A 26,408-nucleotide genomic window follows, 5' to 3' on the forward strand; every position below is an offset into this window, starting at 1 on the left:
TATATATATATATATATACACCTAGTTCTAATCAAGCAGAAATGATATGATTTGAACTGTTACAACTGTAAAAATGAAGCACGATAACTCCACTGTATTTGTAGTAATATTAGGATATTAAAGCTTTTTATGACTCTTTTATGATACAGTATCTAGAGCTGCAGTGGTGATCTGTAACCGTAAAATGAAACTCTATAGCTTTTAGAATATCGCTTGACCACAACAGACATATTGCTGCAAATCAGAATACAGTTATGCAATGCTGTTAATTAACAACTATTAAAAAAGAAAAAGATTTTTACTGACTTTTTAGGGGTGTCAAAAAATTCAAGCCCTTGACAATTATTTATTGGCAATTATCTGCGTGGAACAAGCATTAATTTGATTTTGAACTCTTTTTTTCCACATCCCTTCCAGTATTAAGAACATTTTCCAGAATTTTGACAGAATTAAATACATTTTCACCATAAAGTGATGGTGAAAAAGTACAAATTAGTGCAAACAAACAAACAAACAAACAAAAAAACAATCAACAGAAGGTGGACAATTAAGTGTTTGAGACTCAAAATTTCCTGGACCCCTAAACCGCATATTTCATATGTGTGTTCCCGATGTCGATCCAAGACTTACACCATGGGTTGGAATATCCACTCCAGGCCATGGACAACCATGATTAGATCCGCTTTTCCAGAGCTAGTCTTTTAATAACCCTGCTGCATTTAAAAGTGATCTGTGACCAAAATACCCCGACTTTACTATGTAGTTACCAGTCATTAACAATATTACAATACAGTGGTGTGTTTTGCTTCAAAGATCTGAATGATCTTGGATTCTTTACTGAGAAAATCTTTAATCCTTCAGCATAAAAGCATATTAGTAACGGTTTTAATCTGAAAGATTACAGCTCTACTGTAGTGTGGTTTAGGCCTTTCAGTGAATGAAGAGTAAAGCCGTGTTGTACAATCAGCTCACTAATGTATGACATTGTTATTAGGCCCACAGAAGGTATTATAAACATTTCCTCATGAGGCTTTCAACAGGCTTTCCTCTTCTTCTGTTGTCGACCACGTGGAAACAATGTTTAGGAGTTCTTTCAGATCTGAAATTAATGTCTCCACTGCAGATATATAACCACATAAATGATCAATTAGAGTATTTGTCAAAAAAATATTGCTATCACCACAGAACAGAAGCATACATGTTTTTATTCAAAAGAACATGACAGTTGTATATTTTATTTTGTAAGGGTTTTATATAATTTGGGGAATTATTTTATTAGCCTATTTAAAAAAAACTGCAGTGTGTTTTATGTATTTGTGATGCTGTGGTCATAGACACAAAAAATAATTTTCACTGGCAGGAAATCAAAATCTAAAAGGAAACCAAATTAGGTTTGAGAGCTGATTTTTGTTTCCTGAGAATGTCTGCAGGCTTTATAGACATGCTGTTGTGCTGAAACCTTTATTGTACCAGTTTCAAGCTGCACCATCACCGAATGATGATTGTGGTTGCATTAGACATCTGCTAGTTATTATTTTTATTGATATGAGCTCAACTGCTACATGACTGTGATCAGAGATCTGCTTGCCCCTCAACCTACATAACATAGAGGCCAGTACAGTATGACCAGTACTTACCCCATCCTTACAGCTAACAATGTGCTTGTATTACGTTTCCCATGATAATGTTCTATAGGTGTAATCTTCGATGATGAGCTTAATAGCTGAAACAACAACAACATTTAGGTGCCAAATTAAGTTGCAAAAAAACCTTTCTGGATATATATCAATCTATGACTTATCTTTTTATATCTTACGACAATGTAGTTCATGGAAAGCACATACTAACCAATCTCTTGTCGATCTTTTTGTTTTAGAATGGTTACTTACTAACTGGAATGCTCATATTAGGCGGGTTTCTGTTACAAATTTGCACAAACCTTAAGCGATATTCTCGAAATGTCAACAGAACACAATTGCGAGATGACTGCATTTCCATCGAGTGATGTTATGTGACTCTTGCAATAACATTCCAATCGAAGGCGACGTAGGACTAATTTTAGGCATAGACGAGTTACGCAAGCGATAATGGAAAGGCACGCCTCTTATATGCAGGTGTTGCCATGTATGACAGATTTCTGGGAGGTGAAAGTCCATGATTTCACAAGAAGAATTGTGAATTCAAAACTTCTGGATGATTCGCTCAACTTTTGTGGAGTTATGTGATGCAGTAACGTCTCTTGTAGGGCCTGCTGCATTATGCCCAACAGAGCCAATTCCTATTGACATGGGCATAGCATTAGCATGTGACTCATAAAAGCGTGAAAAAAAATGTTTCCATTGCAGTTATGCAAATTATGGCTTTTTAGAAACGGATGAATACCACCTCATGTGAGCGTAAAAACATTTTTTGTAATGGATGAGAGTTTTTTTTTTTTTTTTTTAATTGACGTGGTTCCATTAGGTTTATTTTACATTTGCATTTTCAATTTGTGCAATTCGAGATTTAATGGAAACCCACCTATTGCCTCAATGTTTCAAACACAAATTAAACAATCAATTAAATTCAGATTAATACTTTTGTATTTCACTGTCCTGACAATTCACTTCCCATTTCCTGTCATAGTTTCATTAGGCCTCAGATTAATTTTTGTTACACCAGTTGTAGTTCTGCTATATTTCTACAGAACTAACCATGTCAGTTAGGTACAGAGTTACACTATGTGGAACAGTGATTCTGCGTCACTTTGCAGTCACTTCGCAGTCACTTCGCAGTCACTTCCCAATTTTGATTTTTAAAATAGATTTTTAGCAACAATAGTGTATTTAAGTAGTACAATATAACTTACAGTAATCCTTGTTTTCATTCTTTTTTGCTTCTTTCTTGTATCCCTTCTTCTTCGTCTTCTTCTTTTTCAGACTTTTGTGTTTGGAAATGAATCCATATTTTTTCTTTCTTTTTTTTAGATACTTAAAATATATTTATTTCTGATTGTAAATTGATGGAGATCATATACAGTTAAATTAGGTGCGGTCCCTTTACAAGCCCTCAGGGGTTTTTCATCCCACCTATGCATTTCATTATTGTATTTTTTTCCATTTTTATTTTATTATATGCACAAATAAAAGACTGTGTGCATGATGCCATTCACTGGATGTTACAAGTTCAGAAACCAATACCATGGACAAACTAAAGCAGCGTATCACAAACCAGACCATTCAAAGTTACTGTGAATGATGGGAGTTTCTCTGCTTGTAAGCAGCAGACTCACCGACACGTGCTTCATCTCGGGAGTGTCACATGTTGACTTAAATGCTATTTCACACTGACAAAAATAACATACTGAGTGAAACACTGGCTGTTTGTAATTTCTGAAAACATTTCACTCATAAAAATGACGAACCCTTTAAAATGTAGTTGGACATGCTGCGTTCAGATGCCTCTCCCAGGCTGTTAACCCTTTTAAACCTGGAGGGACATCTGCTTCCTGATGCCTTTCAAAATTACTGAAAGCTTTGAACCTTGAGCAAATTCGTGCAATATCTTTCAAAAACACTCGAAAAGGCAATAAGCAACTTGGTAAGAAATGTTCCAAAATTGCAAGAAATAAGAAGATTTAGAACATTATTCTATAATAGCCAGGGAAAATTTCAAGAGAAATAAGCTTATTACAGAACTATATTTATAAAGATCATAATTATATATTTAAAATTATGTCACAAAATTATAATATTTTTTAAGCACTTTTCTGCAGTCATTCCTTCTTTTTTGTTTTTTTTTAAATGTTTTTTTCTTTTCTTTAAAAAAAAATTCTGGCAATTTTCTTGTACTTTTCATTTATTGCTTTTTTTCTTTGGATCATTTCTTATTTTGTTGTTCACTGCCTTTAAACAATGTTTTTGAAAGAAATCAAGCCAGATGGCTCAGGTTTCAAACAAGATGATTGCTTTGAAAAAAAAAACACAATTTTTTTGTTTTACTTTTATTTTTCTGTCTTTCTTTCTTACTTTCTTTCTTTTTTCTTTCTTTTTTTAATTTCAGGTAACTTTTAACTAATATTTTGCTGATTTTGGGGGGCTTTAAGTTGCTCATTGCCTTTCCTTAATGGTTTTGGAGGAAATCAAACCAGTTCGCTTATGCTCAATGTAAACTATGAACACAAACTTTGGGAGAGAATAGAAAAAAAGTAATATGCCAAGTTTAATCCTAGCATTCAAGGGCGTGAAAAGTGAAATTAAAATCGTACATGTTTTTCCTAGGGACCAAGGGCCCCTGGAGGGTGAGAAGATCCCCTAAATCCCATCCCTGTCCTTGGTGCCATAATAGCGCTGGCTGGAGGTTTTTGTCAGCAGGTGGAGCCACAGTGTAGCACCCATTATTTTAATTTGAGTCCCAACACTGAAAATAAATTTAATACTGTTGTAGAAGTTCATAAAGAAGCCGAGCTCGGATTGGTTGCAGGGTGCACCCAATGGGAGTCACTCGGTGCAGGAAAACAATAGTCCTGAAGGTCCGTGTGAAGTCAAGGCTATTTTTGGTGGGGCCCGCCTTGCTTGCTATTTCTGTCAGCAGGAGAGCGGAGGGGTGGGGGCAGGACTTTGAGGGGCCGGACTTTTTCTTTTCTGCAACTTGCCTCCGATAAGTCTCTTTTCTTTTCCTCCTCCTCCTCTTCCTCTGTACTGTCTACTGACAACAGCAGCGGAGCTCACCATCACCTCCAGGCAGGCTTTTTTTCTCGCTCTCCTGGATGCACGAGGACTTGTTTAGCTGGATTATTTTCAAGTGACTCGGAGTGTGACTCTTTGAAGAGGCTGTTAGGCGTTAGCGAGTTCTGTCTTTTCAAGGTAGGAAAACACTGGTGTAGACAGAGTTTGGTGTGAGAACAGCTGGAAGTTCGTAGACTGTGCCCTTAAAATGTGCTGTTTTTGTATGGGACTTTTGCACTGCTCAGAACAGATATGGCTAGTACCTGCGCAGGTGTTTGCTCTGTTTTAATTGCTCGCGAGCACAGAAAAGTGCGTCAGGGAGTACTTTAAATCTTATCGGAAAACTGAAAAATGCTGTATCTTTAAACTACATTTTGTCTCTGAAAAATTGTTTTTGCGTTCTTATAGTTATACATGCTTGTCTGGGGCTACCTTGAAGGCAGTTTGACTCCTTATTTATCATAGACACGACGTTTTATTTAAAAAAAATCATACAAACTAAAGTGTAATGAAGTGGGTTAAAGTCACCCTAATACCGAGTGCTGTACACTCGCTGTAGAAACCTGTAGAAATGTCAGTCACTTTTTGGTTATTTTCGTAAACAGATTTTTTAAGGTTTCGTTGAAATCTGTGAGGCACACACCATACTTATATACCCTTTTGTTTGACCCGAGCTTTCAGATGTAAACCAGCATCAGCAGCAACAGGTCACGTCTACTTTATAGGGGCGTAGTTTGTTCAGTAGGGGTGCACTTATGAAGATTTGGGGGGGGGGGGGGGGGGGGGGGGGGGTCCTACATTTTGAGTATCAAACACATAATTCCCTACATTCTGGTGCAATCAGTTATGAGGTGCAGTCTGTACCAGTCTGCGCCTTTTATGTGTCACTTTGTGATTTAAATGTCCTAATAAAATCAAAGAAGGCTACTCTGTTACTGGGAGAGGATAAATGCACATGTTCTAAATATTGAGGGTGTGAGGGTTGCAGAGTTGTTGTTTTTTTTAAGTATCTGTACTTAACTTTTTTTTTTTATATTTCTGTCAACTTTCATTTTTACGCCACTACATTTCCTATATAGGCTACTTTTACTACAATACATTTCTCTCGTGTGTGTTATCAGCATTTACTTGCACTCTTATTTTCAATACTTATCAATACTTAAGTACATTTAATATCTTAAAATTACTTTTGATACTCAATTCCAGAATGAATGCCAGAAGACTTTTACTCAAGTAATATTCTAAAAAGTGACTTTAACTTCTACCCAAGACTTTATCTGGTAAGATATCTGTTCTTTTACTCAAATATGGCTTTTCAGTAATTAATCCACTACTGCCACTTTCATGGTATACCGTGGTATGTACAGCGTTGCATACCGTGTACATTGGCTTATGTATGGTGAAAAAAAAAATACAACTGGACAGAGAATCTCTCTCTCTCTCTCTCTCTCTCTCTCTCTCTCTCTCTCTCTCTCTATATATATATATATATATATATTTTTTTTTTTTTTTCCAAAAGGGAGACTTTTTACACATACTTCCATTCTTCAAAAATAGTTTCACACTTTAGTTATACCCCTACTCTTTTAATTTCCTTTGAGTGTCACCGTAACTGATAATAATAAAAATGATTATTGTGTAATACCATAGCCTATACAGTTAAACTGTTAAAATGCAGTGCTTTCGTGCTATGAAATCACCATATTATACCATTGCAGCCCTACCCCTGCTTCCCCCAGACACATACACCTCTGCTACCTCACACACATCAGTGGGGTGAGAGAAAAATTCTTTAGATTTAAAAAAAAACCCCCATAAAAACATACGCAGACTTGTACACTTTTCTACTTAATTCGTCACATTTATGTGTTTTAATTCTGCTGGCCCAGCCACCACTGCTATATACATTTTGTGATGTTTCTAAAATCTGGGTCAAATATTCGACCTGGTGGTTTTAGGCTTACATCACAGGTGCAGCTCATATTGTGCCCAGAAGCCGCACCCATCAGGTGGCCAAGTCTGCTAATATAAATCTTTAAAGAGCATTAAGTCATCTATGACTTTTATGTGCCTGTGTTGGCTGCTAGTAGGAATTGCAACTACTTCTCTGGGACAGTTTATGGTGTCCTGCAGTTATTTTCGCAGTATTAAAGAGAATTTTAAAGAAGCAATAGCCATTGGTTGTAGTTCAGAGCTGCCATTTTTTAACATTTGCTTATTTACTTTTGTTTTATTTTGTGTATATGAGCTGCATATCACTCATTTATTTCTCTGTTTGTCTCTACAGATGGAATCAGCACCTCTGGCAATATCATAAGGACAAGCAGACAGGACAACATATTTCACACAGTGGCAGGTAGGACTTTTAACCTCTAAAGAAAATGCACTAAATACCAAGTGCAACTTAATAAGCGGTCGTGTTATGGGTCGGTAATATTTTAGTCAGTGCAGAAACATTCATGTGGAAAAATGCTGCCAGTCTGCAGTCAACCCCCTCAGGACAACATCTTGTCCTCTTTACAACATTTTTTTTTTTAACAGCGTACACACATTACACAGTCTGGGTGACAGCAGTTTTTCCAGTGCAGAATGATCTAAGCGGTTTGATTTTCAGAGAAGCACAGTAAAGTACAGAACAGGTGTTGGCCTAGTTGGAAAGACGCAGTCGGCCTGCTGTATTTTTACGTGTGGGTTTAGAAATCTGGTTTGCTGCAGGTCATGCAGACGTGTAGTTTATTATGTGTCAAAATGTTGTTTTTTTCAATGGTTTGCTGGGGAACACGGTGTTTCCCACAGAATCAAATTATACATGTACTGTTAACTGACAACGGGGGTGGGGTGTGGACAGCAATCTTTTTTTTCCCTTTAATGTGTGTGTGTCCCTTTGTATCATTTTGTGTCCCCCCTCAAATGTCAAAGGTTTTTGCGGGTTCATGGACTAGTTCAGGCGGAGCTCTCCACAAGTTCTTTTTTTCCTCAGCAGCAGTTTGTAATACGCACTGTGGATAATTGATCTGTTGATCCCTTCAGTGCTGATCAGATCAGATTGATGGATAAAAGAAGCAGCTGCTGTGAGTGAATGCACACTTTTAGACCCAGCAGACTAAACAGATAGGCCTCACTTTCATTCTGACTGAGCTTCTGCTGCTCCGTCTGTGCACTGAGTACACTCTGTTCTCTGACAGTGTAGTTTGTATTATCCAACGGTATATGGACCTATATTTCGACAGGGCTTGGTCAACCTCCAAAAATAGAAAACAAGCGGCAGCAGATGTTTTAATTGATGATGAATAAATGAATGTGTGGGAAACCCTGCCATAAAAAATATTGAGTTTCAGTTATTTTTTTATGTTATTTAATCCTATATTCTTATTAGTCTTGCAGGAAATGTAAAACTAGAGCTAATATGCAGAAGCAGATTTTACTTCACTAATTTCACTTTTACTTCCTTGATTGTGCCTTTTATTGTGGTCTGGCACAAGCTGAGACCTAGAAGGCACTCGGCTTGTGGTGCTCAAAGTGCTAACAAAATACATTCTCAAATTGTCCTCTTACGCAATTTGAACAAACATTAGAAACATCTGGAATTATTATTTCCAACAAATATTTTCCCACAAATTTTCAGTTGCAACTGTTTTTCATTCGTCACATTATTGTTGCATTTATTTGAATGTGGTCATGGTTAGACAATGCAAATGTCAACAGTGATTACTGCTAGATACAGGATATGAACCTGACCTCACCCTTATACACTTATCTCACCCTGCGTTAAGAAAAATCTAACTTTACAACAAAATATGACGTGGGCATCTTGGGTATGTCTTTTGTTAAAATAACTATGATTTTCCATCATGACAGCAGCATTTTTTATGTCTTTATGACCGATTTCTCTCCATTCTGCTTCCCCTCACTCAGCTTAGTTAGTGCTGACTCACATGGGAAACTCTCCAAGGTTTCTTCCTTAACCTGAGATCAAAATGCATTAGCTCCACCCTTCAGGAACAAGTCACCCGCCTGTTTCATTGTGTCCTGCCTTTTCATTTAGATTAGCATTCTGCACTGTGAAGCATGCCTGTGTGATCACACTGTGTAGGATTACAATGCATGACTCTCTGAATGGGAGCCGGCTCTCGCTGTGCCAGGCTCCGCTGACTGTATGCTAACCAGGGCACCGCTATGTACTCCATTTGTGTGTGTGTGTGTGTGTGTGTGTGTGTGTGTGTGCGTGTGTGTGTATGCATGCCTGTGGAAAAACCCGGTGAGGTCATGGCCGTGGCTGTAGGGTCCGGTTACATGTGTGTTGTCCACGCAGGGCAACTGACACTGGCTCTCTCTCCTTTGTCTTCCTCTCTAATCTTTCTCTGCTCACTTACACACACAAAAACATGCATAACCTCACAATTAACCATTTTCAGTGTTGGGCGCAGCGCCCTGATGCCAGGCGTCTCTGAAGTTTGAGGTTAACAATCTAAGGTGGCAGCAGTCTGAGCCAGATGTGTGTAAAACCACCATTTTAAAAGCTTCTAGAGCTCAAAACAGCCTTTTAAAACTACATAGTGCTGCTGCAATAGACCTGCAGGCCACCAGGATTTCTTCCCATGTATTTTCTCCCATTTTAACCCAATAACTCGCCCTAAAACTCCCCTCAAAAAAGACTTCAATGCTTGTTTTTTTTACATGCATTGTGCTCTCTTACAGTACACTCTCTTTCTGTCCGTGTTTTCTTTTCCCTCTCTGAATATTTGTATGTCTTTTATTCTGACCCCTCTGGCTCACTGAATACAGTGGGGAGAAACTGTAGGGATAGATAACAACAGGCACGATTGTATTAGCTGCAGTGGAGATCGCATATCCTCTTCCTGATCCTGGTTTGAAACAACACTAGGATCAGCTGATCTGGGCGCTCTGCCTCTTTTTGTCACTGTTGTGAGCAGTTTGTGATGAATGACAGAGCTGAAGAAAGAAGAGTTTGATAAAGTGATCATGAAAAGAACTAATGGAGGATGCACACAGTGAAGTATACATGTGATTTGGGCTGAAATAACAATTATTTTTAGTATTGAATAATCTGTCCATTCTATTTATAATATTTAACTCATTAATTTGACTTTAAAGGGTCCATTTGCCCCTAAATCACGAACACATTTTTTCCTCTTTCCTGTGGTGTTATTTATCAGTCTAAATTGCTTCAGTGCGAGTTGCCGAGTGTTGGAGGTATCAGCCGTAAAGATGTCTGCCTTCTCTCCGAAATAATGGAACTAGATGGCACTTGGCTTGTGGTGCTGAAAGCAGAAAAAAATACATGTGAAAAACTCAACAGCATTGTGTCTTTCCATAAATCATAACCCAGTTACTCAAGATAATCCACAAAACGTGTTGTGAGCAGTTTCATATAGGAACTATTTTTTTTCAACCAAACTACACCCACCAATTTTATCATTGTGCAGAAGGAAGCATGCAACTGCTAGCTTACTTTACCACCACTAAGCCTGCTAATGTTACAGCTTAGCAGAGGAGGAAGCCATTAATGTTTACATTTTATGCTGTTGCGAGCACAAGCCTCTTGCCAATTAGTGCATTCGATTCGATTAGTCGGTGTAGGCTAGTTCTGAAAAAAGAACATAGTTCCTACTTGAAACTGCTCACAACAAGGTCTGTGGATTATTTTGAGTAACTGGGTCATGATTTCTGGAAAGAGTTATTGCTGTTGAATTTTTCAAATGTATTTTTTGGCTCTTTGAGAGACCACAAGCTGTGTACCATCTAGGTTCATTATACTGTATCAGGGGAAGGCAGACATCTCTAGGGCTGCTATCTCCAACACTCTGCTATTCACACTAAAATAATTAGATTAAATGAATAACACTACAGATAAGAGGGAAAATATGTATTTTTGATGTAGGGGTTAACTGTCCCTTTAAAAAGTAAAAAAAAAATAGTGAAAAAAACACCTCATAATTTCCCACAGCCTAAATTCACATATTGGAATTATTTGTTTTGTCCAAGCAGCAGTATAACACCCCCCAAATAGCCAGTATGATAGAACATTAAGGAAACCACAAATATCAACATTTTAAAAGCTGGAACTACTAAATTCTACTAACTACTAAATTTTAAGCTTTACGTTTAATTTTTTCTTCAGAACATAGAATATTAGAATATTTGTATGTAGGCTATGCATTTCAATTTTTTAATGAAAATTTATTACACAAATCATTTTAAAATAACCCCACAGAGCTGGATTTTCACATTTTAAAATTTTTAGATTAATATTAAAGTATATTCATATCATTGTCAAATCTTAAACCTTTATACAAAACAAGTTGAAAAAAATTATAAAAATGTTATATTTTGGGGGTAGAATCAAAATGCTGTAATTAGTAGAAGTGAGTGGTTAAGAAAGCTTTATTCCATAGAGCTTCTGCTGAACTGTAACTCTGGTTTAATGTTTTTTCCTCCTTTTTCCACTTATTTTCCTCACTTCTTTATACGTCTGAGTAACCCGTTTTCACTTCACCATTTAATCAACAGGTTCAGTCTTTATTGAGCACATAGGTAATATGTCACTAAACAACATACTGGAATGCTAATACTGCTGCAGCTACTACACTATTTATTCAACACTAAATTACACTCCGTATTGAATTTCCAGTGTGTGTGTGTGTGTAGCGGTTTTGTTCCAGAGCAGTATAAAGTCATTAAATCCCAGCAGCTGGCCACAAAAACGGTTTGACTTATTTGTACTGATCAACAACCATATTAACCTCGGCAAATATATTGTGGTCATTTTGAACTGTGGGGCCCCTTAAAGCCAAAACATAGTGCAGACACAAACTGCGCAGTAGTTGTGGTAGTAATGGTAGTAATAGTAGACGGCAATGAAGGAGGCGGCTATTTTTGACTTGCTGAACAAATGGCCCAATTGTCCTGCCTCGAGGTGCATGAAATCACTTGATATGTCAGGGGTAATGTTATATAATACCCTCCAAGGGGGCCCATGGCACTGTGTGTGTGTGCAGTGTAGTACTTTTCATGTCTGTTAATTGTGTGTTTCTCAGCATCAGCCCGCACTTATTTAGTGTAAATGGGACAGAGAGGTTTGTGTGTAAGTGTGCGCACGCTGGCCCGAGGTAACATTGTCCTTAACATTTTAGTAGTGTGTCAAATCAATTTCTGTTGTATTAACCTTTGAGCTAAAGGCTCCTTGCTGTGGTCAGCTGGGTAATTGGTCTCTCGTTGGCCTCCAGCCGCAGTCAGCAAACCCCTCGGGACAACTCTCTTTCTCTCTCTCTTTCACACACTCAAGCACATACACATAGACACACTTAATCCCATTTACTGAAGTTGATGGAATTATTTTTCTAAGGGTTTATTCCTGTGGCATTTTGGGAGAGGGGGGATTCAATTTTCACCTCAGTCCCTCGGACTGCTCCAAAGTAGAAGGTTTATGAAAGTGGAATAGGGTTGAAAACAAAAGTCTTGGATCTGAATATGCATTTTGAGTCTCAAGTGTTTTGTGTTGTACCATTTACTTCTGTTTTATGTGAGTTATGCTTTTGATAAGCCGATACTCATGAATTACTAACTAACTGGTTAATTTTCAAGAAAATAAAATGAAAAAAAAGACGTGAAATACAAGAGATCTTTTCTTTCACGCTGCTTCTCTGTTGCGTCAGTGAGCTTTCATGCTACATTACAAAGCACTATCCATTTAGAGATGTTGAAATTTCAGTGTTTTGTGAAGTATGTTCTTGCCTTTTATTTTCTGTTGGCTTTGCTGACACACAGCTGACCAGCAGGGTTAACATGTGGAAACACCATAAACTGTAGGGCCTGTGAATGACGCATGCTTCCTTGCGTAGCATCCTTGCTATGCCTAGGTGAAGTCAAAATATCTGGCATACAGCCACTGCGATCTTGCACTGGTGACATCATTTAGAGTCTGGCAGCACTGATCTGGTGGTTGTAGAGTTCCCACCGAAACACCGGCCCAGCAAGCAGCGCCATTGAGTATTCACGCACAGATTGGCACACACACCTGCCAATCATGGCAAAAAATCTTCTTTTTGTCGAATTGAAAAACTCATTAAAACCAAACTTATCAGAAAGTGGTCACTTGAAAAAACATCAGGGGGATGAGAACTACCTTAAATGACAGAAACCATCTTTGGGAAAAACTTATATGATCACCCCTCTATGTATCACTAACATAGAGGGGGCAGGCTTTATGACCTGTACTGCAGCCAGACACCAGGCGCTGGCTGAGATGTTCGGGGGAACTGTCATGCTGTCTGTCTTTCAATATAGTCTCTACAGCATTTGCATGTAAACATTGTGCCCAACCTCCAGCCTCCCCTCAGGTCGCCCCAATGAATAAGCTGCTTAATTTTGAGCAGCCTAATTTTAGCTGCTTTCAACACTTCAGCACTTTCAGTATTGTGAACTATATGTTAGCACCACCAGCTGTGCTGACACTGCTAACAGAGCTAACAGCAATAACAAAGTCAACAATACAATAGGGGTTTTACTGCTCAAAAATAAGTTACTTACTCACCAGGGCGAGCTGGAGGGAGATTGGAGGGTGGGCACAATGTTTCTGTGGCAACGCTGTTGGGTAGGGATGACTATATTAGCTGCCAAATGACTTCTACCAGACCCAGGTGGTACGCAGTGCTGTTAAGTAAAGAGTAGCAAAAGTAATCTATAAATTAGGGGATGGCCAATATTGTTTTTACTCATACAGCGAGAAGGAAATTCTTAGATGCCTCCATGAAAATGAAAGCATCTAAATCCTGATTAAAACGTAAATAAACGAAACCTTGATGCTCTGTTTTTTTCACACATGCAGCTCTGTTAGAAATGCTGATTAATGCACATAGATTACATGACAGTTTTATATCTTATCAAAGGCTAATCCCAGCAATAATCACAAGTTTTCTGAACTAGTCTCCTCGTCGTATTTTGACATCTTCCGACCTAAGTCGCAGCAGAGATTAATGGACAGCTAACATTCACTTCAGATCACTAAGGTGACTGACACTTATATCAGATCAGATAGCCCGTTGTTAGTGCAATCAAAACATAATTTAGACTCCTGCCTTTACATTTGACTGTGAATGTGTGTATGGGATGAATGGTCTCCAGTGATGTTTACAGATTCAGGATAATCTCAGCAACCTAGTGAAGTGGAGAAGGAGAGACACAATACATGTTTATTTAACGTTTGTCTTTGCGTCTGTTTGTGAGTGTGTGCACAGAGGTTTTGTGTGTGTGTGTGTGTGTAGACAGATGCACACAAGCGGTGCAGAAAACAGACAAATGTATTGCACAGAGGTGAGAAAGATTGGGGAGTAGCTGTAGATGTTGTGCCGAGTAGAGTAGGTTCAAAATCACAAGGAGGAAGTATAAGAGATGCACAGTGATACACGTGCAGTGATTTAGAAGCACGCAGGCTCACTGTGCTTCTCAGTCAAATTCGCAAAGTGTGCACAAAGTCAGATTTTTTTTAGGTAATTCCTCCCTGTATCTAATAAATAATTTTACCCATTAAATCCTGTATTGACACATCCGACATTTGCTAATACACGGGTGGCATCATACGTAGAACATCTGGCACATGTCTGCTACATTTTCCTGGCAAATGGAAGGAAATCAAAATACTCGACTGGTAGCAAATAATTATTGTGTCTGGTTGTGGTCACTTAATATGTGCAGAGTTAAATCTATGGTTCTACTACATGCTATTTCTTTTTGGAGTCCCTTGTGTCAAGTTGCCTGCATGTAGCTATAAGTGATTATTGATCTTTTTCATCATACATCTTTTTTTATAAAAAAAAGGAGAGAGAAGTGATTTAATAGAATTCTGCAAGCCTCATCTCCTGACGCAGGTTGTTCCAAAGCCGAGGAGCCCTGATTGCAAAAGTACAGTTAACTTTAGATTGAAGCCCGGACTTTGGAATGGTCAGAAAGGCCACACTTGAGTATCAGAGGCTGTGAACTGGCTCTTATGGGTTCAACATTTCTGCTAGGCAGCTTGGGGACAAATGCAAACTTACTGAAAAAGTGGGATCTTAAAATTAATTTTAAATCTTGCTGGGAATCAGTGGACACAAGACAGAATTATGGTGATGTGATGTCGTCTGTTATAACCAGCAAGAAGCCACGCTGCTGCATTCTGAACCAGCTGGAGGCAAAAGAGGGACTTTGGGTGATGCCAGAAAGAAAGTAAATGTAGAAAATGTTCTTTTTGCATCTAGGAGTGTTTGTTAAAGGGACACCCGTCTGTGTGTTTCAGTATCAGTGTTTCACAGTTTGTCCATGACTGTGTTATTTAGCCTATAGATTCTTTTTTTGCCTGTGTATGTGTGTGTGTTCATCCTTGACCAGAGTGCAGAGCATGTGCAGGAATGTTAATGTCTTCTTCCTTTGTTGTCCGTGCAGACAGCCGAGTGTGACTGTGCATATTCATGAAGCTGCCTTCCTGGAACACTTTAACTTTTACCAAGGAAAGAACAGAGATAAAAAAAAAGGAAAGGAATCAAAAATAGTAGATTGCCAGAGTATATAGAGATAGACCTAGGGAGATCCAAAGATGTATGAAAATAAGAAAGGGAAGTACGAGACGTTGGGAGATGTCAGACTCCTGTCAGCAAATCCGTTTTCACACATACACTTTGGTTCATTAATGTCCTTTTGCAGTTGCAACAGGAACCATATTTTTTCCATGTTAGTTGTTCTGGCAGTCAGCCAGCGCAAGAGGTTATGTTCACACACCCAAAAAGCCTTCATTTTAACCCTCCAATGTTGCTGGGGGTTCGGATGCCTTTTGCTTGCTTTTTGACCCTTTTTGACATGAGGAAAAAAGGCAATGACCAACTTCCCAAAAATTGCAAGAAATGGGTAAATGGTGAGGAGAAAATTATCCCAAAGTTAGTTTTAAAAAAGAGTGGAGGATTATTAGAAAAATGCAAAAAGGAAAAATGTGCAAAAAAACAATATTTTATATTTAAAATTATATTACAGAATTTATTTGAATAAATATATAGAATAAATACATGTTTTCTCTTTTTTTTTGCTGTTTTTTAAAGAAACTTTTTTGTGCTTATTTTAAGTAAGTAATTTTTTCACTTTTTTTTGCGAATTTTTAGGCCATGTCTTGTCAAGTTGATGTTACTTCCTCACCATGTTTTGGAAAGATATCAAACCAATTTACTCAAGTTCAAAGGGTTAAGATTCATCCTGTTTTTTTGTGCAGATGAGTCTTTATAGTTAGGAAAGATACGTTTTTTGTTTTATTGACAAGACAGTCAGTTTGCTAAATAGCTTCATTTTGTGTTTAATTTCCTGAGTTAAATCGAAATTTATCCTGTCTGCATGGTAGACTGAGGCTTCAGCAGGAAAAGCAGATAAGCTGGCCTGCTCCTGTTCTTATCAGCAGAAAAGCCTTTGCTGCAGATTGTAGCTACCAATCTCTCAACCACTACCACAGGCTAGCAGAGCATCGGTCACCAAGTCACCACTGTTTTCATGACTCACTGTTTTCACCACTGATAACCAGCAAGATCATTCACTTCATGTGAAATCATTTCCCTCTCAGCATTGCAAAGAATTTGTGAGAAAAAATTAAAACACAGACACTTAACAGTTGTATGGCGTTAATATTTGTCTGCCTGATCCGATGTTGTCTTCAAAGTAAGAAGTGTGACTGTGCCCTTTGAGTGTATTGTAACTGCATCTGATGGGTGTGTGTGTGTGTTATCAAAGATAAAGGGGGGAGATCCCTTTGAGTGAGCTGCTGCGTTGAGTGGCTTTATCTGTGTTGGGAAATGTGGAGAATGTGTTTGATGTTTAGAAAAGCAGGAGCGTGATGGAGCAAAAGAGAGCTTTGACAGATTTGTAGAAATACTCAGGTTAATTTGTCATCCTGAATTTTTGAAGATGCGTAGATCAAACTTCAAAGATCTTCACTTTCAGGTCCACCGACACCGCAGGGAAAATAATTTGTTCTGAGAAAATACTTGAGAGCTTGACTGAGCAAATACATTTAAAGCAGGTCTTTTCCAACCTTATGTTTACACCTTATGTATAGTGTTTTTGCTGATTGATGAAAGGTTTTGCTGGGAACTGCCCAGTATGACCAGAGCTGCTGTTGACTGTTGAGCAGCTGTATTGCATCAGCTGGAGGAAACAGTGCTTTGCCAAAGGGCATTTCCACAGCTCTTACTCCTGTCTGGTGTTCCATAAAACTTAACATTCCTGATGAGTTAAACATTCATGATTAGATATTAAAACAGTAGGAATGCATGTTCAGTTGATAAATCAATTCATCCCTATAAAACAATTATTCTTTTAGCTGCAATGATTTGAATTTGAATATACTTTATTTCCAACATTTAAAAAATATTTTTAAGAATTACTATGTACATTTGAAAAAGAAAAACAAAAGTAATAGTGAACATATCTTTACCTAACATGTAGCTGAATACATTTTTTTTATTAATTCTCTTAGTATTAAAAGCGAGGAGACATTGCAAGCACTTCAAACAGAGAGGGCTGAATCCAGCCTCCGTGTTAACACTGCTGAAGTGTCCACGGGCAAAGCAGTCAACGCCTTCCAGCCTCAGCTCATCTGTTTGTAACTGATTGTAACCTCTGACCTCCTAATGGAGGATGACACCAAAAACAGAATTTACCTACAGGCAGCAATAAATATGTTTGCATAGATCATCAGCTGATTCAAAGCATGGCTGTTTAAAGAGAGGAATTTTGTTGTCAGAATAAGTTAATTGAAGATGCAAAGCGGGGTGAGATCCAATAGATCACTTGTCAATCACACAGCAGATTTACAGTTTTTGGCTGGTTCAGCAGATAGTGTTAAACACAGGAAACAGAGATGAGAGTGTTTATGAGGTCCTGAGTGGGAACTCTTAGCTTTGCCTTTGCTGTCTGTGCAGCAGGAGGACGACTCACTGTAGTTTGTCAAACAGGACAGCACACCTGGTGTCTGCTCTCTGACAGACAGGCATTCACGTTCACTCATTCATGTGAGTGTGTCTGTGCGTGATGAATGATTTGTTGTAAAGTTTCCAGCTTCAGGCAGATTGCAACACCAGGTTGAGCGAAAGATGACAGGGACACATGGAATGTTTATGTGCGTGTGTGTCTGTAACCTGTGTGTGTGAGTTATGTAAATGGGTGTATTGTTGTTGGCATGCAGACCTGGCGGAATCCTTAAGCACCTGCTTATTTGAAGTGGAGCAGGATGCAATAGCTTACAGAGATTCTTCTTTTACGAGCTCGCACGACATTCATAAATGGTTTTGAGAAGAAGTAAGAGCAGACAAATTTAGAAACCTGTAATTTTTTAAAAGTAACATAGTTGCTTGTGAATGCTTGTGTGTCAGACATCAATTTTGTCCAGATGTTTGCCTTGACCTCTAAACCAAAGCCCTACTTGAATTTATTAAAGGACCAATGCGGAGGATTAGTGGCATCTAGTGGTGAGTTTGTAGAGTGCAACAAACTGAATACCCCTACCTTTCTAAGCATTTAGGAGAACCTAGTGACTTTCACTTCAACATAAAAACATGAATAACCCTCTAGAGTCAGTGTTTGGTTTGTCCTTTCTGGGTTACTGTAGAGACATGGTGGTACAACATGGCTTATTCTATGGAAGAGGACCTGTTCCCTGTAGATATAAACAGCTCATTCTTTGGAAAAAAAATCACAACAATTCTTTGTTTCAGGTGATTATATATGGGGCCAGAACAGTGAAAATAACTGTTGGCATTGAAAATATGATTTGTCATCGAAAAAAAAACCTGAACTGAAAAAGGAAACATTGGCATTGAAAACATTTGTATTTGAAAAAGAAAAAACTTGAAGATTGAAATCGAAAAACACTTCATAATTCATAAAATTATTATTAAATTACACCCGCCATTTATGGATTGCCAAGCTACCATCAACAGCAGCCACCATTTTCTGATTCACTCAAACCAAATTAGAAAACAAAAATGGCAGGCAGCAAAACAATGCTATACTATTGATGGAAGTGCAGACATTCCTCTGTTTGGTTAATAAAGCCAAACCATGTAATAGAAATGTGGCATTAATCTTGTTCTTCCCCATGGAAGAAACCCTAAAAGAACTGTAAAGTAGTGCTGATGTGGCGTAAAAAATGGTGATCATAGTGGTTGTAAAAGGTGAATCTGTGAGTGATCAATGAATCATTCATCAATAGTTTTTACTTGTTTGAACAGAGATGATGTAAGAACATCCAGCTTTTGACTAAGTGCAGCATGTAGCAGCCACTGCATGGGTGTTGTCAAAATGCCCTCTGTGAAATGTAGATAAATATAGCAAAGTATAAAGAAATGAAGATAGTACTTATGTACTAAACATGATAGATGGCTGTGGGGAGTATGAGAGCATCTGAGGGTGGATTTTTTTTTCTGTACATCACAAGAACATAAAATCATCCAAAGAAGTCTCACATAAAGCCAAAGATCCACAACAGACACGTGGATGATTTAGATGCCCCTTGTGTCCTCACTTAACCCTCTGTAAATGTGAGCACAAGCAAAATGTTCTCACTTAAGAGGGTTGTCTTCATCTCGCTATTCTTAACACTCAGACACACAGACACACACACACACACACACAGTAGAGGGTAGTTCTTGACTTGTCGACAGCCACACACACTACCATTTACACTTGAACACTCAAGTATGCACCAACGGAGCAACGCCATAAATACAGAAATAGTTTGGCGACAGTTGTAGGGGGGCAGGCAGGTCTACACGCACACACACACACACACACACACACACACAAACCACAGTCTGGCCAGCTGCTGTGGTAAGAGGAAAGGTTTTGAATGGGAGTGACAGCTGTGGATTCCTCAGGATGAAGGAGGGAGAAAGACAGATAGGAGATAGAAAGAGTTAGCGAGAGAGGGAGATGAGTTGGAGAAGGAATGAGTATGTCAGTGAGATCGAAAGTGGAGAAAGAGAGAGAGACAGAGAAGCAAAGGAAGAGAGAGACGAGGAGGAATGAAAAGAGGTGGAGTGTGATAGAGGGAACACTAATGAATTTGACTTTTGAATGTCATAAAGCAGATTAAAATACTTAAAAATAACTGAAAAAAGACAGGCATCAGAGACTTCATAAAAAGAAGTGGCATGTTATTATGAAATATGGAACCTGAAACCTGAACCAAGGTACCAGACTAGTAATTATACTTTTTGTGTACTTTACTACTAACATTATTAACACATTATTTGTCTAGAAAAGCCTTTTAATTTCCCTTCAACAGAATTACTGAACTTCTAACATAATGCATGAAAATGACACAATCCGGATTTTAAACCAATCAGTATCCAGTGTAAGAATGAATGCTGTTGTTTTTTTACATCTGATGTTGTGCACACGGTTCCACTGGCTCTGCACAAGTATTGAGGTTTGATGAGAGAGAGAGAGAGCTCCCAGAGTAAAGAGCATGTGATCCTAACTGTCAGTACCAGACTATTCATAGAGATCCTGTGTTGTGCAAGGCTGATTTAGCAACTCTGTAGATTTTTTTTCAAGTGAATACACGCTCACCTCCTGCACCTTTTACCCTATTATAGTAATAATAATATTAATAAATTTATTTTTCTCTGCACTAAACACTGATTGGTATGAAACAGCAGTGTATCACGCTATATAAATAAAATGAATCAAAAACTGTTCCTGGAATTTATAGATGTCTTTTTTTAGTCTTTCCTAGGAAATTGCTTTGGTCCACAGGAAGTGATGAGTCTTACAATTCCAGGATAACAGATCATAGATACAGTCGGTATTTATGGGAACGCCCACAAAGAGTCACACCCTTTTACGCATAGGGGGAAAACAAAGCATTTGCTACCATGCTGAAGATTTGCTGTGTGGTTTTCTGCACATCAAAAAAAATTCTGAGTTAAAGGGTGTTTTTCAACATATTTTTCTATGTTTTTGTGTCTCTAATGGGAACATTTTTTAAGAATTGGTTTGGTATTGAGTAAGAGTACTGAGGTCAGCAGCGCCAGGCTGCACTGTAAACACTCAGAACATGTTTGCACCGCCAAAATATGTCCATTAGAAGTGCTCATTTTTGCCACTGACATGCTCAGAGTGTATGACAAGATTATTAAAAGGATCCCTGCAAAAATAGACCTTCTTGTCAAAGAGAAGGATCCTTTTTGTCTAACCAGAAACAGCCCGGAAATCGCTATTGTCAAACTCACCAGACTTCATTTAAATAAACAGTAAGTCTTTCAATGTGAAACACATTTCATTCATCGTCCACAGAAACATAATGAAACTCAAAGATGTCATCTTGGTTAGTCTTTTTACTGTTCCAACAATCACCAACTCTGGTTTAGTTGAAATAACCCTAATTCACCCAGTTAGATTTGAAAATGTGTTGGCTTTTGTACAAGCTAAAATTAAAGTTTATTTAAATGGAGTCTGGTGGGTTTGGCAATAGCATTTTAGGGATGTTTCTGGTTAAACAAAAAGGAATGCTTTATCCAAACAGTGTTAGATTGTTTAGCCATTGGTAAAAAAAAAAAAGTTTTGGTCTTGTAGTTCGGAAGATTGCAAATCAATTATATCATGGTAGCACATAGTCAAAACAGGCTAATGGCGTGGAGTGATGTTAGTGCTAAATCACTAAAAGATACATGTTTATTACATCATAGCATTATTGGCTATAGGGTACTAATTGTAAATGTAACTAATCATATCTAGAGTAATAAACCAGTGTTTTTGCTACGAGTTTAAAAAACGTACTTTCCTAACATTTACAGGCTTGGTAAATGGATCGTTTTACCTTTTCCTGACTTCACCCTCCCATGCCCCTTAATGATGACTAGACACTGACTGTATCTACTGTTTTAGACTGATAGGGAAAAACTGAGTGTCATCATGAGCTGCAACACCCAACAAGGTTGATCGAAGAAAAAACACAGTGCCACGTTTATTTGCTGTAATGTCATTAAACTGAAAATCTTAGAGGAAAGATTTTCACAATGCTGCAAACATTTTGATTAACAGGTGATCCCTGCAGAAACATCGCACTGCCACACTTCCCCAAAACTGAAGTCAGCTTACTGTAGCATTGCAATATCAGTGACAGTCAGCTGAAATGACCCATGCTGGGAAAGGGTGTGATTAGCACTGATTGTTACCGACCATAGACATCCTTTGTGTCTGCATTCTGCTATATATTTAAAGGGAAAAAAAATCAACAATGACAAACACAGGAAACTCTTTGCATTATTATATTATGGCAAGTTAAAAGAAATAGGTTGACAAGTTGAGAAATACATTTTCATTTTTCTTTCTTGCCGAGAATTAGATGAGAGGATGAGTAACACTATATATAATGTCTGTCTGATATATGTGAAGCCCCAGACCAAAGATGCTTAGCTTAGCTTAGCATAAAGACTGGAAGCGCTTGTTTGGCTTTATCCAAAGGTGAAAAAAAATGTAAAGAAAATGTTCAGTTTTTGTGGTTGCTTAGGGTGGCTTATCAATTTCATAATGACAACAAGGCTCCAGGAAGTCACTGTGCCTGGTCAAAAAACAGTCCAACTTTTGTTACAGTCTCATGTTTATATGACTTAAATGATAATTTTTGTGCCAATTAGTGAGCTTTAAAGGGCCTGAGAGGCATCTTTTTTTTACACAGGCATGCTGTCTGTTTCCCCCAGTTTCCAGTCTATAAGCTAGGCTAAGCTAACAGTTCCCTGGTTGTAGCTTCAAGCGTACAGACATGACAGTTGAAAAAAAAGCTTCTGATCTAACTCATGGCAAGACTGGGAACAAGAGCATTTCTTCAAATTGGCTTTTATTCCTTAAATAGTGTGTAAATATATCCTCATATAACAATTTGTATGATATCTTGGTTGGACGTTGTTTGTGTTGAAACAGTACATGCACTTATGTAGTGTGAAATAACTCAGCACTGACTTCTAGATTCACATGGGACACGAACAGTGGTCTCATGGGTCAAAGTCCTGTGTTTATTTGACCACTCTACCGCTTAGACTTTTCTTCTTTCTTTTTTCAGTCGTTTTACTACATGACCTTACCTGCTACTTTGCTCCCATCACATGACGCTGGTCAGCCAGCAGCAAATAGGTCACATCATCACAGTGTCCTGGCTCACTATAATGTGGTTTTTATTAGTCATAGTGTAAAACTTTTCAGAAGTACAAGTACAAACAGTGACTGAGACACCTGCAATGACCTTAGCATCTCTATGTTACAAGTTGTTTTACTCACAAACATTATGCCTGAGGCTCCGCCAACTATAGTAAAGTTACTCTTACTCTTAGATCTGACTTACCTTAGTTATACAAGATTCATTAAAGCCCATTCAGTCCCACAAACAATTGAAATAGATGAAACACAATTTAACCAGATTGTCAATAGTTTACTTAGTAGTTTTCCATGTTCCAGTATTGGGTGTGTTTTGTGAGTGATTGTGTGTTCAGTACATTAGTGTGTTGCCTTCAGGGCCACTGTTAGTCATTAATCCGAATTGTTAATGGGTGTCAAAGCCCTGAGCTTTCACTATAGCTGTACACTGAGAGGAGCAGAACACTGATCTGTGAGTGTGTGAGAAAGGGGTGAGTTTGGGTTGGGTTTGTCAGAGAAGCTATGGTTGTCCTGGTCTACCATCTGAACATGCTGTCCAGTGGGCAAGTTTACTGCCGTAGGGCTCGAGGGCATTGCGGCAGCAGCGTCACAACAACAGCAGGGGGAGAAGAGGGGAGGAAATGGGAGTCTAAACTCAGCTCTTAAACAGGAAGCCACCCTGGTTCTCTCATTGTTGTGTTTTTATAGACTCAACTTCCTGCCGGCCTGACCACCCCCATTACCATGGTGACAATCCCTGTTGTTTATGGGATGGATTGTAAAGATCCTGCCCTGGCAAGTGTTGACAGTCATCACTGGCTGTAGTGTCTCAATTAAACAATTTCTTGAGTAGGGGATGAAATGTTCTTGTTGTGCAACAAGGTCTTTGAAAAGTGTAGAAGTCTTAAAGTGCCTCCTACGGTGTTATTAGGAGTCTTATCTTGCATCATATTAACTTCTTCTAACCCTTTTCTTAGTTTCAGGCTGACTTGTTCTTAATTTAGCTTGTCTTATATTTAATCTGAACAGCATTTAAATAGTTCAAACTCTTTAAAAAAGCATTTTCTGTCTGTAGTCTGCAGATGCACCCCAGACATGGCGCCTCTAAAGTGTGAATGAAATGATGAAATCGACAGTTTGGTGTCGGACAGCCCCAACAAATAGAGATAGAGAGAGGGAGGGAGGGAAAAGAAAGAGAAGGAGTTAAAGAAAAGAGGATGTGGCCGACAGTAAAAGATGACTGGAGGGGAGTGGAGCTCTCAGTCTAATTATAGATCCTGCTGTGAGCTGGCTGAGGCAGAAGTGCTACTGGGGTTTTTCACATAGCCGGATATTTACAAGACAAACACGGGTATGTGCCTTTGACTTTATGGTTTGCTTTATGTGTTTTGCGTGCACGTGTGCAGTTTTGTTGTTTCTGTTGACGTTTATATCTTGTGAATGGGAGGCGAAACCTGTTGTGTCAAAGTCTTTGGATCTTAGCGCGTACTGGGAGCCTTCTGTGGTGCGTCTTGGTGAGTGTGACAGACTGTGATGATCAAACCTAGCACAAAGATGAGAGCGAGATTTTTTTTTGGTTTTTTTCTTGTGTTAATTGATTCATTCTGTGTCTGTTTCACTTATTTTGAGACTCTTCTTGCACTTCTGTCGCTGCTACACTTATTACAACAACAACACAATGTTAGAGATGTGTGTGTGTGTGTGTGAGAGAGAGAGAGAGCTTGCTGACCCAACAGACAGTGGCCTTGATGTTTATGGAAACTCAGTGAGGACTTAGGAAACTGGACCCGTGCTGCATTATACATCAACCTTCCTCCATTACTTCCCATACCCCCCCCCCCCCACACACACACACACACAGAAACCTGCACACTCACAGTCCTCCCTGTCTGCCGTGCACTCACACATGCACACACCTGATGTACTAATAATACTATGCTTTCTCTCATGCATGTCATGACTTCTGCACAGATGACGAGCTGAAATGCACCTTTAATGTGAATTAGAACATCCACTGTGGGATCGGCTGCAGGAGGCCACTGACATTGACCTGTGTGTTATTGCACAGTAGCTGTGTCTGTTTTGGGATTGTGCTATTTTGGGTTTGTTTAGTGTTCCACTGGTTTGTTCCTATGGGAAAGCTGCTGTACATCTTAAATGTTAATGTGGTGGATTGCACTTCTACACAAATGTTTTAAGCACTGACATCAGTTTTTTACTTTGATTGTTTAGGTCAAATAAACAACTTTGCAAAATCATCTTTTTAGCAAAGTGCCCAAACAAATTGTCCTGGAGGGTCTGTTGTTCTGTTTCAAGAGAACTCTCTGCAGTAATTTTGCCGTTGTCTGTTTTCTAGACAAATCCCTGAAAACCTCATGTTATGATAAATGTGGGCAGTATTGGAGGCAACTGTCTAGAGGAAGGTTAAAAATGCACTTTCAGCAAAGTTATGTTTTTTGCTTTTCAAAATCAGGAAGTGAGGAATGGCAAGAAGCCAATATACAACTGTACAATCTGGTGCCAGTTAATTACGTAAATTTCTATTAGTAGCTTGTTGGCTATCCCAAAAGAGTGATACTCAGTGCTGAAACATTAGGCCATTTACTCAGTTAGACAATCAACAGAACAGTGTTCACCAACATACCTGACAAACAGCTGATCGTGCAAGTGATTTATTGATATTCCAAACGTTTGCTGGTTTGAGCTTCTCAAAATGGAGGATTTGCTCTTTTTCCCTTGTTCTTATAAACATCTTTGCCTTTTTGATTTGATTTTGGTAGCAATAAAGAGGCAATTTCATGACTTCACCTCAACACCCTGGGCTCTGTGGGACATTGTGAAAGTTTTTTTTAATCTCCATACATTTTCTAGACTAAATGACCTAAGCTACAATTAGTAACTTTTGAAAAAATACGTTTTTGTCATAAAACTCTCTCTACATCTGCACAGAAGATCACGAGACAAATAGTCCATAAAAAAGATGTTTCTTCTCACAGTACTTCTAATGGCATTTTTTGAAACCACAGTGTTTGAAAGAAAACGACAAATCAAAGCCGAGGAGTCTCTTACACAGCTGTCAATCATGTCAACCATTGCAGGTGAACTTCAGTCAGATTCGGATACTGCATTGCCTATTTTTCACCTCAAATGTTTTCAGAAATGTATATTAGTGTACTGTTAAGCTGTACAATGAGAACATTTGCTCTGGCTGGTGCTTCATTTTGTCTGGATTGTTTTCAACAAAGCTCCCGGATCCCAAAATTGCAGCCACAGTAAAAATAGGTATCTTTATAAAAAATCATCTAACTAGATATTGAATTTTATCTTGACCATGAAATGGTTTGTTTTCAAGAATTTTTCTCAGAGAATTTTTTTTTTCGAAAGTGATACATTCAAAGTGACATGCTACACTGGAAATATAGTTTTTGTGTTAAGACATAATATCTGTGCTCTGTTATGCCTAATATATATTGAATCAGAAAGTGAAAACTTAACTTATCTGCTAAATTTGGCAAGAAGAGAGCTGAGAATTTTACA

At 38.4% G+C, this 26,408-nt stretch overlaps 1 protein-coding gene across 3 annotated transcripts in view; it reads left to right on the plus strand.

Annotated features, from left to right (window-relative positions):
• The window catches only part of hdac7a (histone deacetylase 7a), an 88,519-nt gene that overhangs the window by 17,132 nt on the left and 44,979 nt on the right, over positions 1-26,408 (plus strand). For 2 of the 3 annotated variants that reach the window (XM_042492530.1, XM_042492531.1), the window contains exon 2: positions 6,994-7,062. In XM_042492530.1, coding sequence (XP_042348464.1) covers positions 6,994-7,062 — 69 coding nt within the window. Of the gene's footprint in view, positions 1-6,993; positions 7,063-24,158; positions 24,223-26,408 lie in introns of those variants that run through there. The other variant, XM_042492532.1, reaches the window with a different exon arrangement.

This window comes from Plectropomus leopardus, chromosome 8, assembly GCF_008729295.1.
Source record: "Plectropomus leopardus isolate mb chromosome 8, YSFRI_Pleo_2.0, whole genome shotgun sequence".
NCBI classification, from domain to species: domain Eukaryota; kingdom Metazoa; phylum Chordata; class Actinopteri; order Perciformes; family Serranidae; genus Plectropomus; species Plectropomus leopardus.